The sequence below is a fragment of the Symphalangus syndactylus genome, chromosome 10 (assembly GCF_028878055.3).
Source record: "Symphalangus syndactylus isolate Jambi chromosome 10, NHGRI_mSymSyn1-v2.1_pri, whole genome shotgun sequence".
NCBI lineage: Eukaryota > Metazoa > Chordata > Mammalia > Primates > Hylobatidae > Symphalangus > Symphalangus syndactylus.
In genome coordinates this window covers 119,620,010-119,641,032 of record NC_072432.2, presented here as the reverse complement: position 1 = coordinate 119,641,032, position 21,023 = coordinate 119,620,010, and the positions used below count along the sequence as shown (strand labels likewise).

Below are 21,023 nucleotides of genomic sequence, written 5' to 3'. Positions count from 1 at the left end.
AAACATTCATAGGAGGGAGCTGTGGATGCACTTCCGGAGCTCAGCCAGGCCACAGACACCCTTGAACTGCATGCCAGAAATAATTACCACTAATAATAATAAACCACGAAATGGGTTTAACTGGCCCTTCTGCACTTCTCTAAATACACTGCTGATGCTATCTTGGTGCCCGTTAGACCTTCGTGATTTTCTTCTCCAGGGAAAGTCTAAACTGAAGGATGTGACCAAGCCAGCCTCCGGCAGGCTCTCTATAAGGCCAAGAACTGCAGGGGATGGGAGCTAGTGCTTATTTACAACCAGTCTGGGGCCCGTGTGCATTCATGAAGAATAAATGGAAGGCTGGGGTTTAACAATGCTTGACAGCTCCCAGCTCTGGCAGTCATTTCCCACGGACGAGAAGCAGGAGAACAAATCCAAAGTGGGAACTGTGGGAAACCAGTATCTGTAGCTCCATATGCAGCCACCAAAGCACAGTGAAAACCAACTGGGATGGACAGACAGACAGACAGTTACACATGCTCTCACCATTCTCCTTTGCCTTTCCAAGAATTCATGCCAGACCCTAACAAACAGCCTGGGGCCTGTGCTGTCAGGTTTTTGTAGCAAGAGTGGTTCTAGAAGAACATCATCTTAAAAATGAGTTTTCTGAATGGGTTCTGAGGTTTCTGAAATTCATTCTCAAATCTGATTGGGTTTAAAGGCACTAATGATTCTATGTCCAGTAGTAAAAAGAGGAGAGTACAGGGTATGATGGGACAACAGAGATACAGAAAATATTATTAAATACTCCCAAAGGCTTCTAAGAGGCAAGGTTCTAGGTGGGTGTGTAGCTGATACCTTAAACATTTTTGTAAAATTAACAAGTATAACGAGAGTGGTTGGTTGCTCCTAATTGTACTAGACAAAGTGGGGGAAGAAAAAAGAATGGATTCAGGGATTCAAATTCCCAGCTCAAGCACCACATGAACGAAAAGTTTCTATGTCTGCCCTTGTGTCTCATAGATGCAGAGCTGAGATGGCTGAAAACCAGAAGTAGGATCTCATCCTGCCAGTGGCTGAATTACAATGCAAATTGAATTCCCAAGCTTGCAGAGCATCTGCTGTTAAAGTGAGGGCGTAGATTGGGAAGGAATTCTGCCTTTGGACTCCAATGCCAACATCAGCTCTTCCCTGGTTCTCCAGTTTGTGGCCTGATCTGCAGAATTCAGACTTGCCATCCCCACAATCGTGTGAGTTGATTCCTTAAATATAATTCTTTAAAATAAATCTTCCCCCTTTCTCTACTGTCCTCTCTCCTCTCTCACCCCCCTTTTCTGTTCAAGATTGCAACATCAGGCATAAGCTTAACTAAAGACTCAACCCCAAGCTGAGGTGGTCCTCACAGGCCCCACGACCATGTGCTTCTCATAATGTCTGAGTCACTCCTATTGACCCGCAGGACATAAGATGTCTTATCTCAAACTGAGGTTCCCAGGGCTTAATGTCCTGAATATTTCTGGACCCGGGTTACAGGAGAGGGGTGAGGAGGAGGATGGAAAAGAATGTCCACCAGATGAGGTCATCAGGCACTGCCCACGGGCCACCACTCACACATGGAAGGCATCAGCAGTCATGCTGGATTTCACACATGGACAAAATGTGGTCAGAGGGAGCCCATTCTAGAAGAGAAATCCCCACAAGGGGCCCTCCATGGAAAGAGAGGTGGCCAGGAGCCTGGAATCATGGTTTCAAATTCCCACAGGCTACATGACCTAGGGCAAGATTTTCAATTTCTGCATTTCTACTTCTTCCATGAAACGAGCCTACTAGGCCGGGCGCGGTGGCTCACGCCTGCAATCCCAGCACTTTGGGAGGCCGAGGCGGGTGGATCATGAGGTCAGGAGATCGAGATCACGGTGAAACCCCGTCTCTACTAAAAATACAAAAAATTAGCCGGGCGCGGTGGTGGGCGCCTGTAGTCCCAGCTACTCCGGAGGCTGAGGCAGGAGAATGGCATGAACCCGGGAGGCAGAGCTTGCAGTGAGCCGAGATCACGCCACTGCACTCCAGCCTGGGCGACAGAGCGAGACTCCGTCTCAAAAAAAAAAAAAAAAAAAAAAAAAAGAAATGAGCCTACTAAGTTGATCAATGTCTACGTTCTTTTCAAGAGTAAAAATGCCCCCAGGTCGTCTGGTCCTGGCTCTGTGTTCATTGCCTCAGCTGCCAAATCGGGTTGATGACACACCACTCCCCGGCTGAACACGCCATCCTGCTGAACAGCCACAGAGCGGCTGATGGAAGCAGCGTGTCTCTCAGGGAAGGCAGGACGCAGTCGTGCTGGCTCAAGCAGGCACGTGAAAACAGTTCTCATTCGTTTCACCTCATATCCTCACTTCCCTGAACTTCTCTTGTCTTAGATTCTGGACCAGCAGGTCTCTGGCTGGGGAGGTCCATGTGGATCACTAAAAGAAGAAGACATTACTACTCCTCCCAGGGCAGGATTATCATTTTTCAAAGCTCACGTTTACAGAAAAATCTCCCGTCTGCTTACGCAGCCTGACCTCTCTGAGACTCCCTTCTGGGCTCAACCCCTCCTGACTTGTACCCCTTTTGTAGCCCTGACCACCTCCCAATGTGACTTTCCGCTCAGCGTCCTTCCCCTGCAAGTGGAGGAGCTAACTGTGGTTGGGACCATTTCTTATTCCTGGTACACAGGCCTGAAGTATCACATCATGAAAGTGCATTGAATGAATTCAGAATCTTTCCATTCACAGAAGAAGAAATGCAGCATCAGAAAAGGGACTGTGGCAGTGCCCACACTTGCCTCAGAGGGCCAGAAGAACCCACCTGAAGTGGACAAACAATTCTGAGCAGAAAACCCTTGTCCAGGGTCAGCAGGCATCTTTACTCTGCTTTCCTCACAAGCTCAAGGTTAGACCAGCCCCTTCATCCTGTAGTCACAATAACTGGTCACGCTTCTCGTCTCCATCTTTACCTGCAATATCTCATGTACACACCATCATCACCCTGTGAGATGAGTCATGGTTACTATCCTCCCCTTGCAGATGGAAAAAGGACATGTGGAGATGATGAGGAAGCACCCAGCATCACGTGGCTGGTGTACAGTGGAGCTGGGGTTTGATCCAAGAACGAATACTGATCCTGGAGAGCAAACAATTAATACTCCCTTACAGAGCTTTCCTTCTTGGTCATTTGGGAATCCTTGAGTATATATTACCCATATCTCTGCTAGGTGTCAGGCCACTGTTTCAATCAGGATTCTTAAGGAACTAAGCCCCAACAGACACAGGTCACAAGCATCACCATATTAAAATAATCTCAAAGCATGAAGGTAAGTCAGTCAAACATTAACACGGATATTTGTGGCCTGAAATTAGATGCCTGACAGTCAAGCCCCAATTCCACTATTCATGAGCTCTGAGCTTCAGTTTACTCAGCTGCAAAATAAAACAAAATATAAAAATTCCTGCCAGGGCTGCCTCCCAAAGTTGCTAGGAAGTTCCAGCAAGATGGGAAAGAGCCTAAGAGCCTAGGAAGTTAGCTAAGACTTATTCCTGCTCATTAGCACCTGAATGCACTGGAAATTCCTTTCTGGCAGCTCAGGTTTGTCTAAAGCTCAGGCTTTCAGGGATTAATGGGTAACAGTTTGAATGCAAATGCCATCCTGGGAACCATGGTGTGGGCACATTTGGACTTACACTCAGAAGGCTCTGGAAGGGAACAGACTAAAGTCCCCTCCCACTGCTCACCCCATAAGACACACAGCGTGTCAAGGTTATAAAGACAATGGGGTGGCCAGGTGCAGTGGCTCACGCCTGTAATCCCAGTATTTTGGGAGGCTGAGGTGGGCAGATCACCTGAGGCCAGGAGCTCCAGACCAGCCTGGCCAACATGGTGAAACCCCGTCTCTACTAAAAATATAAAAATTAGATGGGTGTGGTGGGGGGGGGGCGCCTATAATCCCAGCAACTAAGGAGGCTGAGGCAGGAGAATCACTTGAATCCAGGAGGCGGAGACTGCAGTGAGCTGAGATGGCACCACTGCACTCCAGCCTGGGCGACAGAGTGAGACTCCATTTCAAAAATAAAATAAAATAATTAAAAAAAAAACCAGTGGGGGTTACCGGGCATTGAGTTGGGGTGCTAGGTCCAAACTGGGCACTGCAACAACACACTCCAGCTCCGCAACTCCATGTGAGAAGAACCCTGAGGGACACAGAGGAGGAGGCCTGCGGCAGGGCTGGCCCAAGACTCCACCTCCCCCAATTAAAGTCTGGGACACGCAGGACTCCTCCGTCTTCTCATTTGGACAGGTATGTGTTTGAATATGGAGTAAACTTTAGACAAGGTCTCTATCCAAAATTACGTTGAAATGTTAGCCTAACTCATGTATCATCATCATCTAGGTACAGCGCAGTAGTAAAATACAGAAAATAAGCCGTCTCATTCTTTCCCCCTTTTAGACACTATGCCAACCATCCCCACAGTACGTGGGGGCAGCGGTGCTGTGGCCGGCCTTCTGTATAGAGGCTGATTCCCACAAATGCGCTGCCTTCTTGCAAATGCGGGTCTGGGTGGCCCAGGGCCACCTATTCCATCATCATCCACAGTATCTCCTAGAAAACAACTCAAAGCTCATTCTGAGTAGGTTACATTATTTTAGGTGAATGCTTTCTTATTTCTAAAAGGCAATTCCTTCAAGGTGCCAGGAAAAGACAGAAAGGCGGCAACCATTTGATACATAGCCTAAGGACAGAGGCCCCGGGAGCACTCCAAAGAACAAGGGCCAGGAGTCGCTGGTCCGTCTGGAAGTCATCATCTCTGGGACAAGATGACTCAGTCATCATTGAGCAATTTGTTCCAGGGCTTGCAGCAAGTCACCCACCAGTGAAAAAAATCCCATAGCCCACCTTGATCCATGTGGATCACATGATGCAGAGAAATAGATACCAAGCCATAGAGGTCAAATGGCTCCCTTCCTAACAGGTAAAGAAAGACACAGAGAGAGAATGACAGAGGGACTGAGAAAGAGTCAAATGAAAGGTAAAATGAAACAGAAATCAGGAAAGAAGGGAAGAGAAGTGGAGACACAGAGATGGAGAGATCCCAACAGACAAAGGGGAGGAGGGGACATAAAAGGGAGAAAGGAAGGAAGAAAGAAGGGGACCCTTTTATAATGTTCATTTCAGATCAGCCTAAGATCCACCATCAAAATGAACGACATGCTCTCAGGCTTTCTGTACGAGGAGAGAACTCCCAAGCATAAAAGACGCAGTGTGATTATCGAAATTCATGTAGTCAGCAGCGGGTGAGAACAGGGCTCAGCTGCATTCATAATGCATGAGATGCCTCATGGGGCGTCCTCTAGAGGAAGCACTGGAAGCTGCACTTCATCAATTAGTTTCCAGGACCCTTCTCAGTGGACACCCTGGTAATACCAGAGTCCCAGCCTCAGTTCAGAATGCATCAAGAGAGCTTATCAAGCACCAAAACATCTGGATGTGATAGTGTCTGGGGCAAAATGCATCCCCACACCCCACAAAGCTGCCTTACATACCCCGGCAGAAATCACTCCCAGCCTTGGAGGGGAGGTGCATGATGTGACCAAGGATTCTGGGGCGGATGGAAACTGACGTAATCTGTGTATGTGCCTAGTTTATTTCAACCACATCAAAGTAAGTCCAGCTCTTGCACGGGGGCTGGGGGACACGTGCCTGCCCACCCCGCCTTGGCGTGCACACGGCTTTAAATAGATACTAACAAGGCCGCAGCAGTGGAGCAGAGGAGGAAACTGGAGCTCCTGCCTTGTCCGGCTGTAATTAGGTTAATGCTGGAACATGGTGCAAGTGGCCCACTTGGCATGAGGGTCTGGAAAAGGAGCCCTCCCCAGTGAAGAGCCCCCGTCCCCTCCAAACCTGCCCACCTGCCATCAGCCAGTCCGGCCACAGCACTCACCCTTCTTCCGTGCCTGGGCGATGACTTCGGCAGAGCTTTTGCTCATCACCTTGGTGATATACAGGGGGCAGTTGGTCTGGTTGGCAATGGTGATGGCACGATTCACGGCTTCGGCCTCGACCTGCAAAACAGCAGCAGAGCATGAGAATGTGGCTCAGCCCACCCCACGAGCCGCTACCTTTATCCTCTACCCCAGAGAGAGGCTAAGATGAAGGCGAGGCTGCTGGTCTCCAAGGTCCTACCCCAGGGGACAATTTGGAGGAGTATGACTTGCCTTGTGTCTCTCAACATTGGTTTGGTTGAACTAATTCCCTCCTGTGGCTGGGCACAGTGGCTTATGCCTATAATCCCAGCACTTTGGGAGGCTGAGGCAGGTGGATTACCTGAGATCAGGAGTTCAAGACCAGCCTGGCCAACATGGTGAAACGCCATATCTACTACAAATACAAAAAAAAAAAAAGCTGGGCATGGCAGCAGGTGCCTGTAATCCCAGCTACTTGGGAGTATAAGGCAGGAGAATCACTCGAACCCAGCAGGCAGAGGTGGCAGTAAGCTGAGATTGCACCACCATACTCCAACCTGGGCAACAAAGTGAGACTCCGTCTCAAAAGAAAAAGAAAAGAAAACTCCCTTCTGACCCTTCTCCAGGTGCAGGCAGCAAGCCTGTGACATCAGCACTGGCCCAGAGTCTGTAAGAAATGCAGATTTTCTGGCTCTGCCCTGGACTAGAAACTCACAGGCTAGAAACTCTGAGGGTGGGACCCGGCAATGCGGGTGATTTTCACACTTACTAACATTTGAGAACCGCCACACACAGACACTGATTGCTCTCTATTCCATATATTCATTCTGCTCCCAGGGTCTTGAGTCAAGATATTCAGTGATGTGGAATTCGTGCTGGGCTCCCATTAAATGCTCATGAATGAAGTCAGCATCACCCATGAAACAATGCAGCCTTACAGGGCTCCGGGAACGGAGTGGGCCCCGTTTGTCTACACCAATGGCCCCCTGTATGTGAAGCACAAACGTGGCCAGCCACAGCCTGGTACGACCTTCAGCACAAGATTGGAGAATTGCTTGAGTAAATAATCTGGCGCTTTAAATCGGATGTTCCAGTCGGCGTGGTGGCTCACGCCTGTAATCCCAGCACTTTGGGAGGCTGAGGCTTGTGGATCACCTGAGGTCAGGAGTTCGAGACCAGCCTGACCAACATGGTGAAACTCCGTCTCTACTAAAAATTAAAAAAAAATTAGCCAGGCGTGGTGGCACATGCCTGTAATTCTAGCTACTCAGGAGGCTGAGGCAGGAGAATCGCTTGAACCCAGGAGGCGGAGGTTGCAGTGAGCTGAGATGGTGCCACTGCACTCCAGCCTGGGCGACAGTGAGAGACTTCATCTCATAAATAAATAAATAAATAAATCTTATGTTCAGATGAATGATATTTCAAATCCCCCGTGATGACTGTAGAATATCTGATCAGGTAAGACTCCCTGGATCAAGTTCCATCCTACAGAGGAATCACCAATAGGTAAAGGAAGGAGCAGGTAAAATTGTGGAAGGCAGATCTCAGAACATCACTGGCTCCCTCTCCAAATCCCAGCAAAAGGGCTCTGGCTTGAACTCTTGGAGGGGAGGGGCTGGGGCTTACTCACTGCTTAGTATCTTCCATGCCCCGCACCCAATAGCTCCCAATGTCTTGCGTGATACACAGCAGGTGCTCAAAAATGTTTGCTAAGCATATAAATGACTTCATTTTATGTTCATGGCATTTCAATCTAGGCTGCTCCACAGAACACTGTTATTTTTCACAAGAAATAACTGAGTCCCTATAACTGAATTGGCTACCTTGTCTCCACCAGAGCTTGGACAAAAGATTAAGTTTTGTAATTGTATTAACTGGTAATCTAATTTAGCAGAGCTGAGACAACTTCATTCACATTTGGCCTTTCAAGCATCAACTATGTGAAAAGGGATGTCTAGAAATCCAGAGTCCAAGCAAGGGGCTCTTGAAAACGCTCATTAAACATCCAAATGTTTTTCATTCCTGAGACAGCTGAAGGACAAGCCCTCTCTCTCCACTTACAGCAGAGATGCCTGTGGCCCAGCAGCACCAGGCGGGGGCAGGGACGTCTTGCATGGGTGTGAAGTGTGAGATGGACTCCACTAGAACCCTCAGTGACTACTCCGTTTATTGTCCCAACACAGGGTTTCGCCATGTTGCCCAGGTTGGTCTTGAACTCCTGGGCTCAAGTGATCCTCCCACTTCAGCCTCCCAAAGTGGTGGGATGACAGGTATCAGCCACTACGCCTATCTTCTGATTTTAATGATGAGGCAACTCAGAGAGGGAAATGACCTGTCCAGAGACACACAGCAGTGTCAGGACATCTGTCATTCTGCAAGGCCTGCTGGAAAGTGCCCGTCCCTGTGAAATGTTCTTCACTATCCTCATCTCCAAGTCCCCACTCTCTTCCCAGACATCAGTCTTACCGCTCAGAACTGCTGTCAAATTCTATCTCTACACTCACTTTCTGTCTACCTCTTTCTCCCCGCCTTGTCCACAGTCCCTTCAGAAAGGATCACTTTCTTATCTGTTTTGCATCCCTACAATGCCAGGCACTGCCTGGGTCGGCACACAGGCTCAGTCGCCACTCCTCTCAGCCACAGACAGTTCAGTTCCAGATGTCTGCATTCTCTAGTGTCCTTTCCAATCCTCTGGGTGGAAAACGAGGGAAAATCCTAATGGGTGGTCTCACATGGTGGGTTGGGAAGAAAAGTCTAGTGGGCTAGGAACATGTCTCAGAAAGTTCAAATCCGAGAGAGCCATCATGCTAGTGATGGATAGGTCAAACTGCAGAGAAGTTACACTGGGGTGTGTTTCATTCCATCAGCAGCACCTCCCCAAGTAGACTGGGAAGCTCAGATTCACACAAAATCGTTCCATACTTGTTCTCTTTATCACCCACACAGGGTTTAACACACAACAGATCCCTCTTGACAAATTCACCATGAAAGGAGACGTCAGCCGGCAGGTGCCTATGGCCTTGAGTTCTAATCCTGCTCTGCCACCATCCAAGCCTTTAAAACCCCCCCGTGTCCCCCTCCTCACCTCACTGGGCTGTCATATGGGTAAAAGGACTCAGGGCCTGGCACACAAGAGGGGCCTCTAAATCAGCTGAAAAACTGTCTCCCATACTGGTGCATCCCCGGGTCTGCCAGCCCTCAAGGAGACTCCGTAATCACTTGCTGGGGATTCTGAAGTTTTCAGTGCAATGGCTGCTGGGCCTAATTGTGTAAAAATGGTTTCAATTTCTCTGGTTGAAATAGCAATGACATGGTTTGGCTCTGTGTCCCCACCCAAATCTCATCTCAAATTGTAATCCACACATGTTGAGGGAGGGACCTGGTAGGAGGTGACTGGATCATGGGGAAGGTTTCCTCCATGCTGTTCTCGTTATAATGAGTTCTCACAAGATCTGATGGTTTAAAAGTGGCAGTTTGCCCTCTGCTCGCTCGCTGTCTTGCTGCCACATAAGACGGACCTGCTTCCCCTTCACCTTCCACCATGATTGTTAAGTTTCCTGAGGCCTCCCCAGCCATGCACAACTGTAAGTCAATTAAATCTCTTTTCTTTATAAATTACCCAGTCTCACGTATTTCTTTACAGTAGTATGAAAATGGATGAATACAAGAAACCAGAATAACAACTCTCTGAGAGCTTTCTCCTCTTCAGTAAAGCCAGGGCCCTTTCTTTCTGTGTTTGCGTTCTTCTCTGCAGAAAGCAGGAGAAAGAAGGAATGCAAGCCCCTTGGAAGGCTCTAAAACTTAAAGAGTGAGGGTCTCAGCAGGAGCCTCATGTAGCATTTGCAGAAGTGGCATTTGCTTTTCTCAGAGGACATCTTCTCACCTCCTTGTACAGCTGGTACATGGCAGGCAGGGGGACTGGCTCCCAGTCACCAAACGGGAGGAAAGCAGGAGGAAACTTTCTAATAAAGCCCAGGCCCAGGTGTGGCTTTAAGCTGAGTGTGTGTACACTGCAGGAGGGGTTGGGGTAGCAGGCAGGACCCTGCACTTTCTAGCTCTCTGTTTTGATAACTGAGCAGTCACTTAACTTCATGCTTCTGGAGTGTCCTCATATAAAGAGAGATAACCAAGGAGCCCACTGCAGCACAGCTCTGGTACCACCATGTATGGGGAGTAGAATGTAAATGGTGCTCCCTGAATACAGCCATGCAGCCTGCATGAATGGCATCACCTGGAGTTGTGCGAAGGAGATGCTGTTGTACCTCCTGCACAGGACAGTTACAAAACTGAAATGTGGGCCAGGAACACAGTGTCCAGCGCACGTGAACACTAAATGAAGGCAGCTTTGAACAGGGCTCACGGGAGAACTGTGTCAGCCCTCCACCTCTCCCGGACTCTGCATTTCCAAGGCCCAATCCCAAGACTGTTTCAGGGCTGAACAAAGGACCAATTCCAGGGAGGTCAGGGCTGAGAGTGACCATGGCTTATGCTGCCATGACTTAAACCACCCGACAGGTGGATCCTGGGGAATCTGGCGAGGGCAGTCACAGAAGCTGGCCTAGAGGGAGAAGTGAAATCACAGAAAGGAACCCTTGCAGTGTTTGCAAAAGTGGGATGGTGCCTGCACAGGTGTGTGCAAGCACATATGTGCATGTGTGTGTGAAAATGTGTGTGTACACCTATGTGTCTGTGCTTGCACGTGTGTATATGTGTATGTGAAAATACGTGCGTACAACACATATGTGCGTGTCTGTGCCTATGCACATGTGTGTATGCTAAAATGTGTCTGTGTGTACACGTGCATGTCTGTGCCTATGGACGTGTATGTATATGAGCGTGAATGTGAGTGTGTGCACGTGTGTGTGCTTGTGCACGTGGATCTGTGTGCACACAAATGTGCATAAAATCAGCCTCAGGCATGTTTATCGTCAGCTGATCTTAGCCTGCTCTCGCCTGCAAGCTGTCCCCTGGAATCACTGTCCACCAGCCACGGTCTCAGCATGGGGCTTCCCTCAGCTGACACAGGGGCCTGCCTGCCTCCCTCATCCTCGGGCCGGCGCCAGGCCACCCTTTCAGCTTTTAGCACGCATGAGAAGGTTGATAGCTACAAAAGGGCCTGCATCCCTGGCCTGAAGCAGGAACGTGCAATCCTGAAAATGTCACGGCTTCCATCCTGTCATCTGGGGAAAGGAAAATGTCCTCAGGGCCTCAAATGGTACTGAAAGTGTCCTGGAGTGTGCAGTTCTGTGTATCTGCCTCTGCGTGTGTATCTATGTGTCTGTGTATGTCTATGTGTCTGTGTGTGTCTAGGTGTCAGTGTCTGTGTGTGTGTGTGTCTATGTGTCTGTATGTCTATGTGTATGTGTGTGTGTGTAGTTGTCTGTGTCTATGTGTCTGTGTGTGTGGCTATGTGTATGCATGTGTGTCTATCTGTCTGCGTGTGCCTTTGTCTGTGTGTACATGCATGTGTGTCTATGTCTATTGTGTGTCTATCTGTCTGCGTGTGCCTTTGTCTGTGTGTACATGTGTGTCTATATGTGCATATGTCTGCAGCAAGAAGGACAGAACAAAGCGTGAACCCTGGCTGTGTGCAAAGCATTCCGAGTGGCTCCCACTCTCCTCCTTCTACCTGTCTTGACTCCTTTCTCCTCTTCCAGCCTCATCCCTTCCCCTCAAGTCTGAAAGTATCCCAACCACCCCCTCCTGCACCCGAGGCAGTACACAGACGGTGCCTTCGCTCCCAAGCCCTCCTGAATCCACTTCCTTATCACAGGGACCGGCTCCCCTCCCAAACTGGCACCAACATGACCACATCCCGAACTCAGGGTGGCAGCACGGTGCTGACACTCAGTGACTCAGTGGCCACAGCCCTGCAGGGAGCTCTTGCCAAGCTACTCCCTCCCAGGCTTCTGGAGCCTCCTCACTGTCAGCCTCCACTCAGGCCCTTGGTGATCTGACCCCCCTGCTCGACGCCAGTCCCTTTTCTGCCACTTCCTCCCATAAAGGGGAAATCCTGGTGGTTCCCTGGAGATTCCCCCACTGCACGCTTCACTCAAAGCTGCAGGCTGCTCCCTAGTCAGGGCCCCTAGAGCCCGACATCCAGCCTGTCATTAAGGAGCCAACTTCTGAAAAGTATTTCACAGCCACAAATTCTAACTGATGAACACAGGTTCACCTAAGACATGTGCACCCTCCCTTCGAACTCACACACCTCACCAAGACAGTGAGCCTCCACCTTTGAGCCAGCACAGGCCCCTGCTCTGAATCTTCCCTCTACAATTTTAAAAGGTTCTGTCTACCAGACTCTGCGTATCATGTGATACACTGTGCAGGGTTACCTTGGAAAAACTTACAATTCCTCATATGCCTTCTAGGCATTTAGAAGAGATTTTCCATCCTTCCAACTATGTTTTGGTGAATTTTGGTAAGATCTTGGAAACCATAAGCTGTGAACCACTAAAATCTAGATTGCAGGATGCCAATGAAGAACTGTTTGCGTCTATACAAGCAAGGGCTTGAAGAATTACAGACAGAAAGAGGAATCTTCCGGCAAAACAGTCCATACCACCTTACCCTCAGGAGCAATCTAACACTTCACTTTGCCTATGTAGACAGACAGACAGACACACATATGACCCACAGCTTCTCAGAAAGACCACAGTCAGCATCAGAGAAGCCCCCTTCTCAACAGCAGGAAGTGGGTTCCCTGCGGCTCTGCGCAGTGCCCAGGGGACACTGATTCACGCATTCCGCTTGGTGGACAGTCACCTCCTCGGGTCGGCTCAGCACATGTCCCTCGGGGCCCGTGATGCCCAGATCCAGGATCCTCTGCTGCTCCTGCAATGTTTAGAGAAAGCCAGGCTGTGAGGGAGAGTGGATTTTGCACAGCTCTGATGGCAGAGACCCAGGCATGCAGTTATCCGGGCAAGATGGAAAATTACCACTGCCGATCGTTCTGCCCTCATCCCAAGACCTCATGAAGAGAAGGGTTCGCTGCCCTGTTCCCAGTCCCGTCTGAGCAGGATGGATCAGTTACAGCCTCCCAAAATCCATTCAGCTGTTCCCTGGGATGCTGACGGCTGGTGCATTTGCCACCCTCAGCCACGGTGTAAAATGCCTGTGTGTGATGTGAGGGTTCCCGTAGCCCACCCAAGGCAGCTGCATTACAGCGCCGAGAGAAATGGCCTCTCTCTGCAATGGTAACTGACTTAGATGTTCTGTGGCACACACGGAGAGGCACATGTGTCACTGGCGTTCACGTCATGGGTGAGACTGAGCAGAGCTCCAGCAAGGGAACACCAGGTCCCTCTCCTTTTCCACCTTGGTGTTAAGCTACAGATGTCGCCTCCCTTTCTTGAGCCTGGCTCTCACCCTCCAGGTGATGAAGAAATGACGAAAAAGCAAGCCCTGTACCTCTGCAATGATGTCACCATTTTCTGCGTGGACTTGGGCTATGGCACCAATATCCCGGATCACACTCAGTACTTCATAAATCTGAGAGAGAGACAAGGGTGGGATCAGAGACAGGGACTTCCATCTTCCTATTCACAAGGACAATCATCTCCCCACCAGCAGCATTTCTGGGATGAGAAACTGGACACCTAGGCGATTCTATTAGCCTGGCTTTTTTTGACATGACGAGGGCAATGTTTCTGGCCACATTTAATGGAGAAAGACCCCTCAGAAATTAACAGAGGCAGTACAACTTAGCAGGACGTGGACCAGGAGTGAGAAGCTCTTGGATGACACCTGGCTCTGCACCAGGTTTGCTAAGGAGGTTCTGAGTGCCACTCCCAGACACGCCGTGCTGGGCAGAGCCTCAGATCCATGGTGGTGGAGTGGCAGTGCTGGGGGCCAGGGCACTGGGTTCATACTCTCTTTCGAGGCTCAATTACATCAGTAACTGCATCCACCAGCCACTTCCCAGGAAGCTAGGAAACATGCATACATTGGAGACTGCTTTCCCACACAGCCACAGCCTGAAGGTACCAAATGTCAGGGTGCCTCTTTCGAAAAGCCAACTTGCTTACCTGGCAATCCGTTAGCTGGAAGCGATCTTTGAAAGCCATGTACACGAGGAAGGAATTTACTCCTAGTATAGACAAAATAGAGAGGTGCACTTTTAATAGATAAACCAAATAACCAAATAAGGGAATAAGAAACTGATAGTACTGTCTGTGTGTGTACGTGTGTGTGTGTGTGTGTGTTTCAGTACAGAGAAAGAGAGAGGAGAGAAATGGAGACACAGAATGGTAAAGGAAGCAGAGTACAAAATAACCAGTGAATGTGGGATGAAGATGCACAAGGATGCTTTTTAGTATTCTTATAATTTTCCTGTAAGTTTACAAGTATATCAAAATTAAAAGTTGCCAGTGTTTGCACATCCATGTTCATAGCAGAATTATTCACAATAGCCAAAAGGTGGAAGCAAAAATCAAGCCTCCATTAACTGATAAATGAATAAACCAAATGTGGTCTATCCATACAATGGAATATTATTCAGCCTTTAAAAAGGAAAGACACCCTGACACATGCTACAACATGGAGAAACCTTAAGGACATCATGGTAAGTGAAATAAGCCAGTTGCAAAAGGACAAATATTACATGATTCCATTTGTATGAGGTCCCTAGAAGTCAATTTCATGGACAGAAAGTACAACAGCAGTTGCCAGGGACTGGGGTGAAGGAGAGTGGAGAGTTAGTGTTTAATGAGTGAGTGTAGTATTTTAGTTTTGCAAGATAAACGGTCCTGTGGATGGAGGGTGGTGATGGTTGCAACAACATTATGAGTGTATTTTAAAACAATGAACTGCACTCACACTTAAAAATGGTTAAGATGGTAACTTTAATGTTATATTTATTTTACCACAGTTAATTTTTTTAAGCTGCCTCTACTGAACAAGTCTGTTGCGACTGTAACAAGAAAATGAATTAGAAGTTTCTGCCTATGAAGAACTGTGATAAATGTCTTTTCTTTGGCAGACAGACTGCCTTCCATGCTGATTTTTAAGAAAATGATTTTTTAAGTAAGAAAAGGTCCATTAGTTCAACAAGCAGATGTCGCAATTCTCATCCTGGCGTCTTGGAGTTCTTGCCTCCCTAGGCACCAGACCAAACATCCCTGCCCAACATTCATCACAATTTTAAACAATTGTCCTGACAACCTCGCAGCCTTGGAGCTTAATTCAAGCCACCTGGGGGGTGCTGGGAGCTGCCTGAGTTAAATGCCTCTGGACATCCTGGCCCTTCTCCCGTTGCCAGGCAACAGTTACCATGGTAACCCTCCTGCCTGGTTTGGCGCAGATTCAGTCTAAGTATCCACCGCTAAACCACTTGGAGTCTCTGCATGCTCAAAAGTGAGAAAAGTCAAAGGTTACCTATTTTCTTTTATGTGGAAGCTTTGTGCTGGAAAGAATCTTAGAGGACATCTAGTCCAAGACCCTCAAATATGAGAAATGTTTAAAAAACTGAGACCCATAAAATTTCAGCAATTTACCCAGGGTCACACAGTTAGCCTGTGGAAGATCAGAGAAATAAACCCAAGACTCTTGCTTTTCATTCCGGGGCATTTTCTATCATTCTAGTACCTAGAGATTTCCCTCTTGCCATGTCACTCACAGCACATGGTGCTTCTGAGCCTGGAAGTCCCAGAACCCTAAAGCAATAGGTGTTTCCCTGAACACTAAGATCCAGTGAAGTTAATCTGGCCTCTAGCCAAGCCCAACGAGACCCAGGAAGACGATGTGGACTGGCTCTTCCCCGCAAACCCCCGAGGTTCTTGTTGACAAGAGTCCCAGAGGCACCTTGAGGTGGTAAAGATTCCTCCTGCCTCTCTGTGAATCTTTCCAATCCCTGGAAATTTGTTCTCCAAAATAATTCCAGGGAAAGGGAAAGCCATCTCAGGTTGTCACTCAGTTTTGAAGTGTCTCGTAGCCCTCAAATCTATCCTAGATCCATCCAGGTTTGTAGGAAGGGGCTGCCCAACACTCTCCTGAGACCGCCAAATCCTCACTGAGATATGTATTTGTTATCTTTTGAGGGTAAATCTCTCTCTCGGCAGCCTCAACTCCCCACCCTGGCTAGAGAGCACGGTGCTCACAAACCAATAAGCTGTGAGCAGCTGTCACCTAAGAACAGGTCCCAGCAGTAAGCCTCATCTTCTCTTATCATCAATGAAGGCTTATGTTACTGCACTGGCTAAGGCGACCTCCAATCAGCATGAGCTGCGGCCCAAAGCCCTCTCTCCTTCCCAGGGGCAGGCATGGGCATGAGGCACAAATGGGATCTGGAAGCATTATCACTTTCTTCCCAGGGCTGTGCCAGTTGATGGACTGAAGCGGAAACATCTGCAGAGGGCATTGACTCAGAGCAACCTACCGTGATCCTTCACAAGCGCTTCCATCTCCTCCTGGATGCCCTTATGCCACTCGCTGATGTCCACATGCAGAGAGTAGTCACAGCAGGACTTGCTGTCGGCCCATTCCCTCCACTGGTCAAAGGCAGCGAGCAGGCTTGTCCCAGGCTCAGGAACAACGTGGTCAACTAGAAAGAAACAGACATATGTCGTCATCACCAAGAGCCTCAAGGGCCATGGGCCAGCAGGTATTTTCCCACTTGAACCCTGAATAAGGCTTCTTGGGTTCAAAATCGAGATGGTGATCTCTACAACCAGCTTCTAAGAATCCATGTAACCCAGCTGATTATCCAAGAGGGAGAAAGCAGAAAGCAGAAACTTGGCATTGGATGATGTCTCCAGCGAAACCACACATGCACTGCTCAGATCTGATTTCCCAAAACCCCTGAAAGCTCAAGCATTGGGTGCATTTCACGGACAATGAGTCCTTATGGACAATGGCAGTGTCAAATGGCTGGGGAGCAGCCAAACCCTTCTTTGTGTTGAAAGCAGCTTATGAGATGCCCCCCGCCAGACGGCAGGGAACTTGAAGGTGCTGGAGCAGAGCCACATGGACCGGGCCTTTCAGAAGTTCCCGGGCATTACCTGCTCTCTCATTACCGCTCACATTTCCGCGGCATAATACCACTTTGTAATTTAAGGGAAATCTTTCATCTTAAGAGTTCAAAGTGTTTTAAAACTGCAGTCATTGTTATATTACTATGGAGGTAGGCTGATCTGGAAGACTGAGGACTTTGGATGCAAGCTGACCTGAGCTGGTTTCCTAGCTCCATCATTCACCCGCATGGTGTCCTGGGGTAAACTCCTCAATCTCCACTGCCCTAATTTCTGTGCTGCTTTAAAATGGGGATAATATTACCTAGCACATACATTTGTTATGAGGATTAAAGGAGACAGCATATCCATCAATCTTATGTCATTCCCTGATTTAAATCCTCCAATGGCTTCCCCCTGCTCTTCAGATAAAGATTCAAGTCCCCAGTAAGGTTTGCAAAATCCCGACCAGTGTGGCCCTGGCCTACCTCTATAACATGATCCTGGACCATCTCTCCCTTGTACCCTGCTCTCCAGCTACACAGACCATTTTTCAGCTCCTAAAATATCTACCTGCTGCCTCCCACCACAGGGACTTTGCACCTGCTATTATCTCTCCTAGGTCTTGGAGAGCTCTCGCCCAGTTAACATGATGGCAGGAGGATTACCAGGACTATTACTACCCATCTTCTGTACACAAGCACTAAAATACAAACTGAGATGATGTGTCCAAGGTCAGATCAAACTTGTGCAACAATAGAAATAAAAGCCAGGACTGAACACTTAAAGCAATGAATCATTCTTCCTAAATATTAGATTTTCTACACTCAGGTAAGCAGTTCTGGGCTAAGAAAACATCAGTCCATGTAATGCTAGAGAGCTCTGATTTCTGAAATGGATCAAATCTTGCAGATACTGCTAAATTCTGATCAACTGGGCTTGGCTTTGTATATGTCAGAAATATAGCCGTTGCACTTTGGGAGGCCAAGGCAGACAGATCACATGAATCAAGAGTTTGAGACCAGCCTGGCCAACATGGTGAAACCCTGTCTCTACTAAAAATACAAAAATTAGCTGGCCGTGGTGGCACATGCCTGTAGTCCCAGCTACTTGGGAGGCTGAGGCAGGAGAATTGCTTGAGCCAGGGAGGCAGAAGTTGCAGTGAGCCAAGATTGTGCCGCTGCACTCCAGCCAGGGCAACAGAGCAAGGCCTTGTCTCAAAAAAAAAAAAAAAAAAAAAAAAAAAAATATATATATATATATATATACACACATACATATATATACACACACACATATATATACACACACACATACAATATGGCCATCTAAGCTGAATTTTCTTTTGACAAAATTTACTTTTTTGTAAGTATTAGTGTATGTAATTAAATGGATACACGCATATCTGGTATCTGTAATACAGATAATGTTATCTAATAAAAACAAAAATGATGTCCAGTTTAAATGCAAGCTTATTCCATCAGTAAAATGCTGACATAGAAAACTTGACAAAATAATTCCAACTTTTCTTCTTAAGTTGTATGTCCCCTCATCAACACCCCAAAAAAAAAAAAGAAAAGAAAAGAAAGAAACAAAAAAAACCATAAAAATGTCACTGTGTAGCTATCAGTTTGGGCAGAATCTCCCTACCCACTCCCCTGGCTTCATCTCTTGTCCTCCTACAAATCACCCTTCAGAAGCAGCTAGAAGGATCTTAAACCTTTCATCAGACGCTGCCATTCCCCTTAGTAAATCCTTCAGTAGCTGTCTACCATCCTTAGAGTCCAATTCAAACTCTTTCTCTTGGCCAGTCAGATCCGGTCCTAGTTGATCTCTCCAAGGTACTCTCCATCCCCCACCTGCTCACCCACAATGGCCACCCCTGGCCATTCTTCACTTTGACCTGCCCAACCCCTGGGCAACTCCAAGCCTGTGCACAAGAAGCCCTCTCTCTCTGGAAACCCATTCCCCTCGCTCTTGACTTGGGCATCTCCTCATCCTTCTCACTGGGGCTATATGTCACCATCCCAGGGTGGCATCATTTCTGAATCCGTTTCACTCATTTACTGTCTGACCCCTGACTAGAATGTAAACTCCCTCCGAGCAGGTACTGAATGCCTAGATCAGGGAAGAGCCAAATGAATGCTCTAAATAAGTGATGGAATGTTTCCTTCCAGCTCTCACATTCCACTTGCAATCAGGTCAAGCAGCAAAGGAGGGGCTCTCCTGGGAACCGGACCAGTTTTTGCTGCAGCAAAGACCCCTCCCCTCAACACTGCTCTGCCAGACCCTCACTTATGGAAATGCATTCCTTTCACTGGCCAGCAAAGGGAATGAGCAGAAATAATAATTTTTTTCTGATGATATGATTCTTTGAGTAGAAAATTTCAAAAATACAGAAAATTTTAGGGAAAGTTAATAATCCCATTACCACCACCACCCCAAAATCAACCTTTTCAAATTTGGGTGTATTTTCACTGCCTTTTTTCTATATATTATACCTTATTCTATTTCTTTATTTATAGTCCACTTTCTTCCCCCAAAAAGTTTAAAGGTGGTTTATAGAGATACATAAAATACAAGAAAATGTGATAAACCAGAAAGAGTAATGCAAGATAAAGCGGAAGAAAAATAATGGTAAACTAAAATCAGGAATGAGACATGTATGTATATGTATGTACATGTGTATTTATATGTGTATATGTGCATGTAAAATACATGTATGTATATGTGGATGCATGTGTGTACATATGTGTGTGTTTGTATAGATAAATACTTGACATTTAGTCTTATACATTGGCTAAATTTAGAGTTAGGCTCTTTAGCCAATGTAAATAAGGAAGCCTGATATGTTTAACATATCTATTTCCTTTAAGATAAAAAAAACAAATCCCTCCTAAGAAGAAGGATAAGTACTGGTGACACTAAGACCCACATGCTCATAGTTACTGAATAATCCTTTCCTTCTATTGATTTATGATGACTTTAAAAAATACTTTATCATTATTATTACTAGATAACATATCTAATAATGTTTTAAATTCACGCATACTTTACAGAGAGACAATACCAGGTTCTGTTCCTGGGCTATTTTGCTCCATTCATCTCAATCAGTACTAAATAGAGAGCAGCTTTTTGATACTTTTTAATATCTGATGGCAAAAGATCACTTGAGGCCAGGAGTTTGAGACCAGCCTGGGCAACATGATGAAACCTCGTCTCTACTAAAAATACAAAAATTAGCTGGGTGTGGTGGCAGGTGCCTATAATCCCAGCTACTCAGGAGGCTAAGGCAGGAGAATCACTTGAACCCAGGAGGCAGAGGTTGCAGTGATCTGAGATTGCACCACTGCACTCCAGCCTGGGTGATAGAGCGAGAGCCTGCCTCAAAACAAAAAAAAAAAGGAAAAAAAATAAAAGCTCATTTCCTCCACAAGATGTTCTTCCCTTCTCCTTAGGCCAAGGCGCTCATTCCCATTGCAAGGCTCAAGCAAGCCATCTAAAGCCTTACAACCATCACCACAATCTAGATTTAGAACATCACCAAAAAAGAAAGGCTGTACCCACCTGCAGTCACTCCCCACTCCCTCCTAGCCTGCTACTCCCAGCCCCTGGCAACCACTAGTCTACTTTCTGTCTCTGTTCCACTCACCCTTAGACAAAATGGGGAGGGTGACAGACAAGGACAACTTCAGGCTGGTGACCGGACCCATGACTCCATATCCCAATGATGTGTCATCAGATCATCTGGTGCTAGACTCCTCAGACTTCAGGGTGCACAGTAATGATCTCCAGTGTTCATTAAAACACAGGTTCTGGCCGGGTGTGGTGGCTCATGCCTATAATCCCAGCACTTTGGAAGGCTGAGGCAAGAGGATCGCTAGAGCCCAGGAGTTCAAGACCAGCCTGGGCAACACAGCAAGACCCTGTCTCAAAAAAATAAAAACAAAACACAGGTTCCCATACGTTACCCAGAGTTTCTGATGCTGCAGGTCCAGAATGGGACCCAGTAATCTGCATTTCTACTAAGCAACCCGGGAGCTACTGAGTCTGCCTTGAACTACCTTGAGCATCATTAACTGAATGCAAATCTTTTCC

General features: G+C 47.4%; 1 protein-coding gene across 3 annotated transcripts in view; it reads right to left on the bottom strand.

The window, feature by feature from the left end:
* DPYSL2 (dihydropyrimidinase like 2) overlaps nt 1–21,023 on the bottom strand; it is a 122,979-nt gene that overhangs the window by 17,626 nt on the left and 84,330 nt on the right. For all 3 annotated transcript variants that reach the window (XM_055295759.2, XM_055295760.2, XM_055295761.2), the window contains exons 4-8: nt 16,355–16,519; nt 14,007–14,068; nt 13,390–13,470; nt 12,745–12,813; nt 5,955–6,075 (exon numbers count right to left, since the gene is read on the bottom strand). In XM_055295759.2, coding sequence (XP_055151734.1) covers nt 5,955–6,075; nt 12,745–12,813; nt 13,390–13,470; nt 14,007–14,068; nt 16,355–16,519 — 498 coding nt within the window. The remainder of the gene's footprint in view (nt 1–5,954; nt 6,076–12,744; nt 12,814–13,389; nt 13,471–14,006; nt 14,069–16,354; nt 16,520–21,023) is intronic.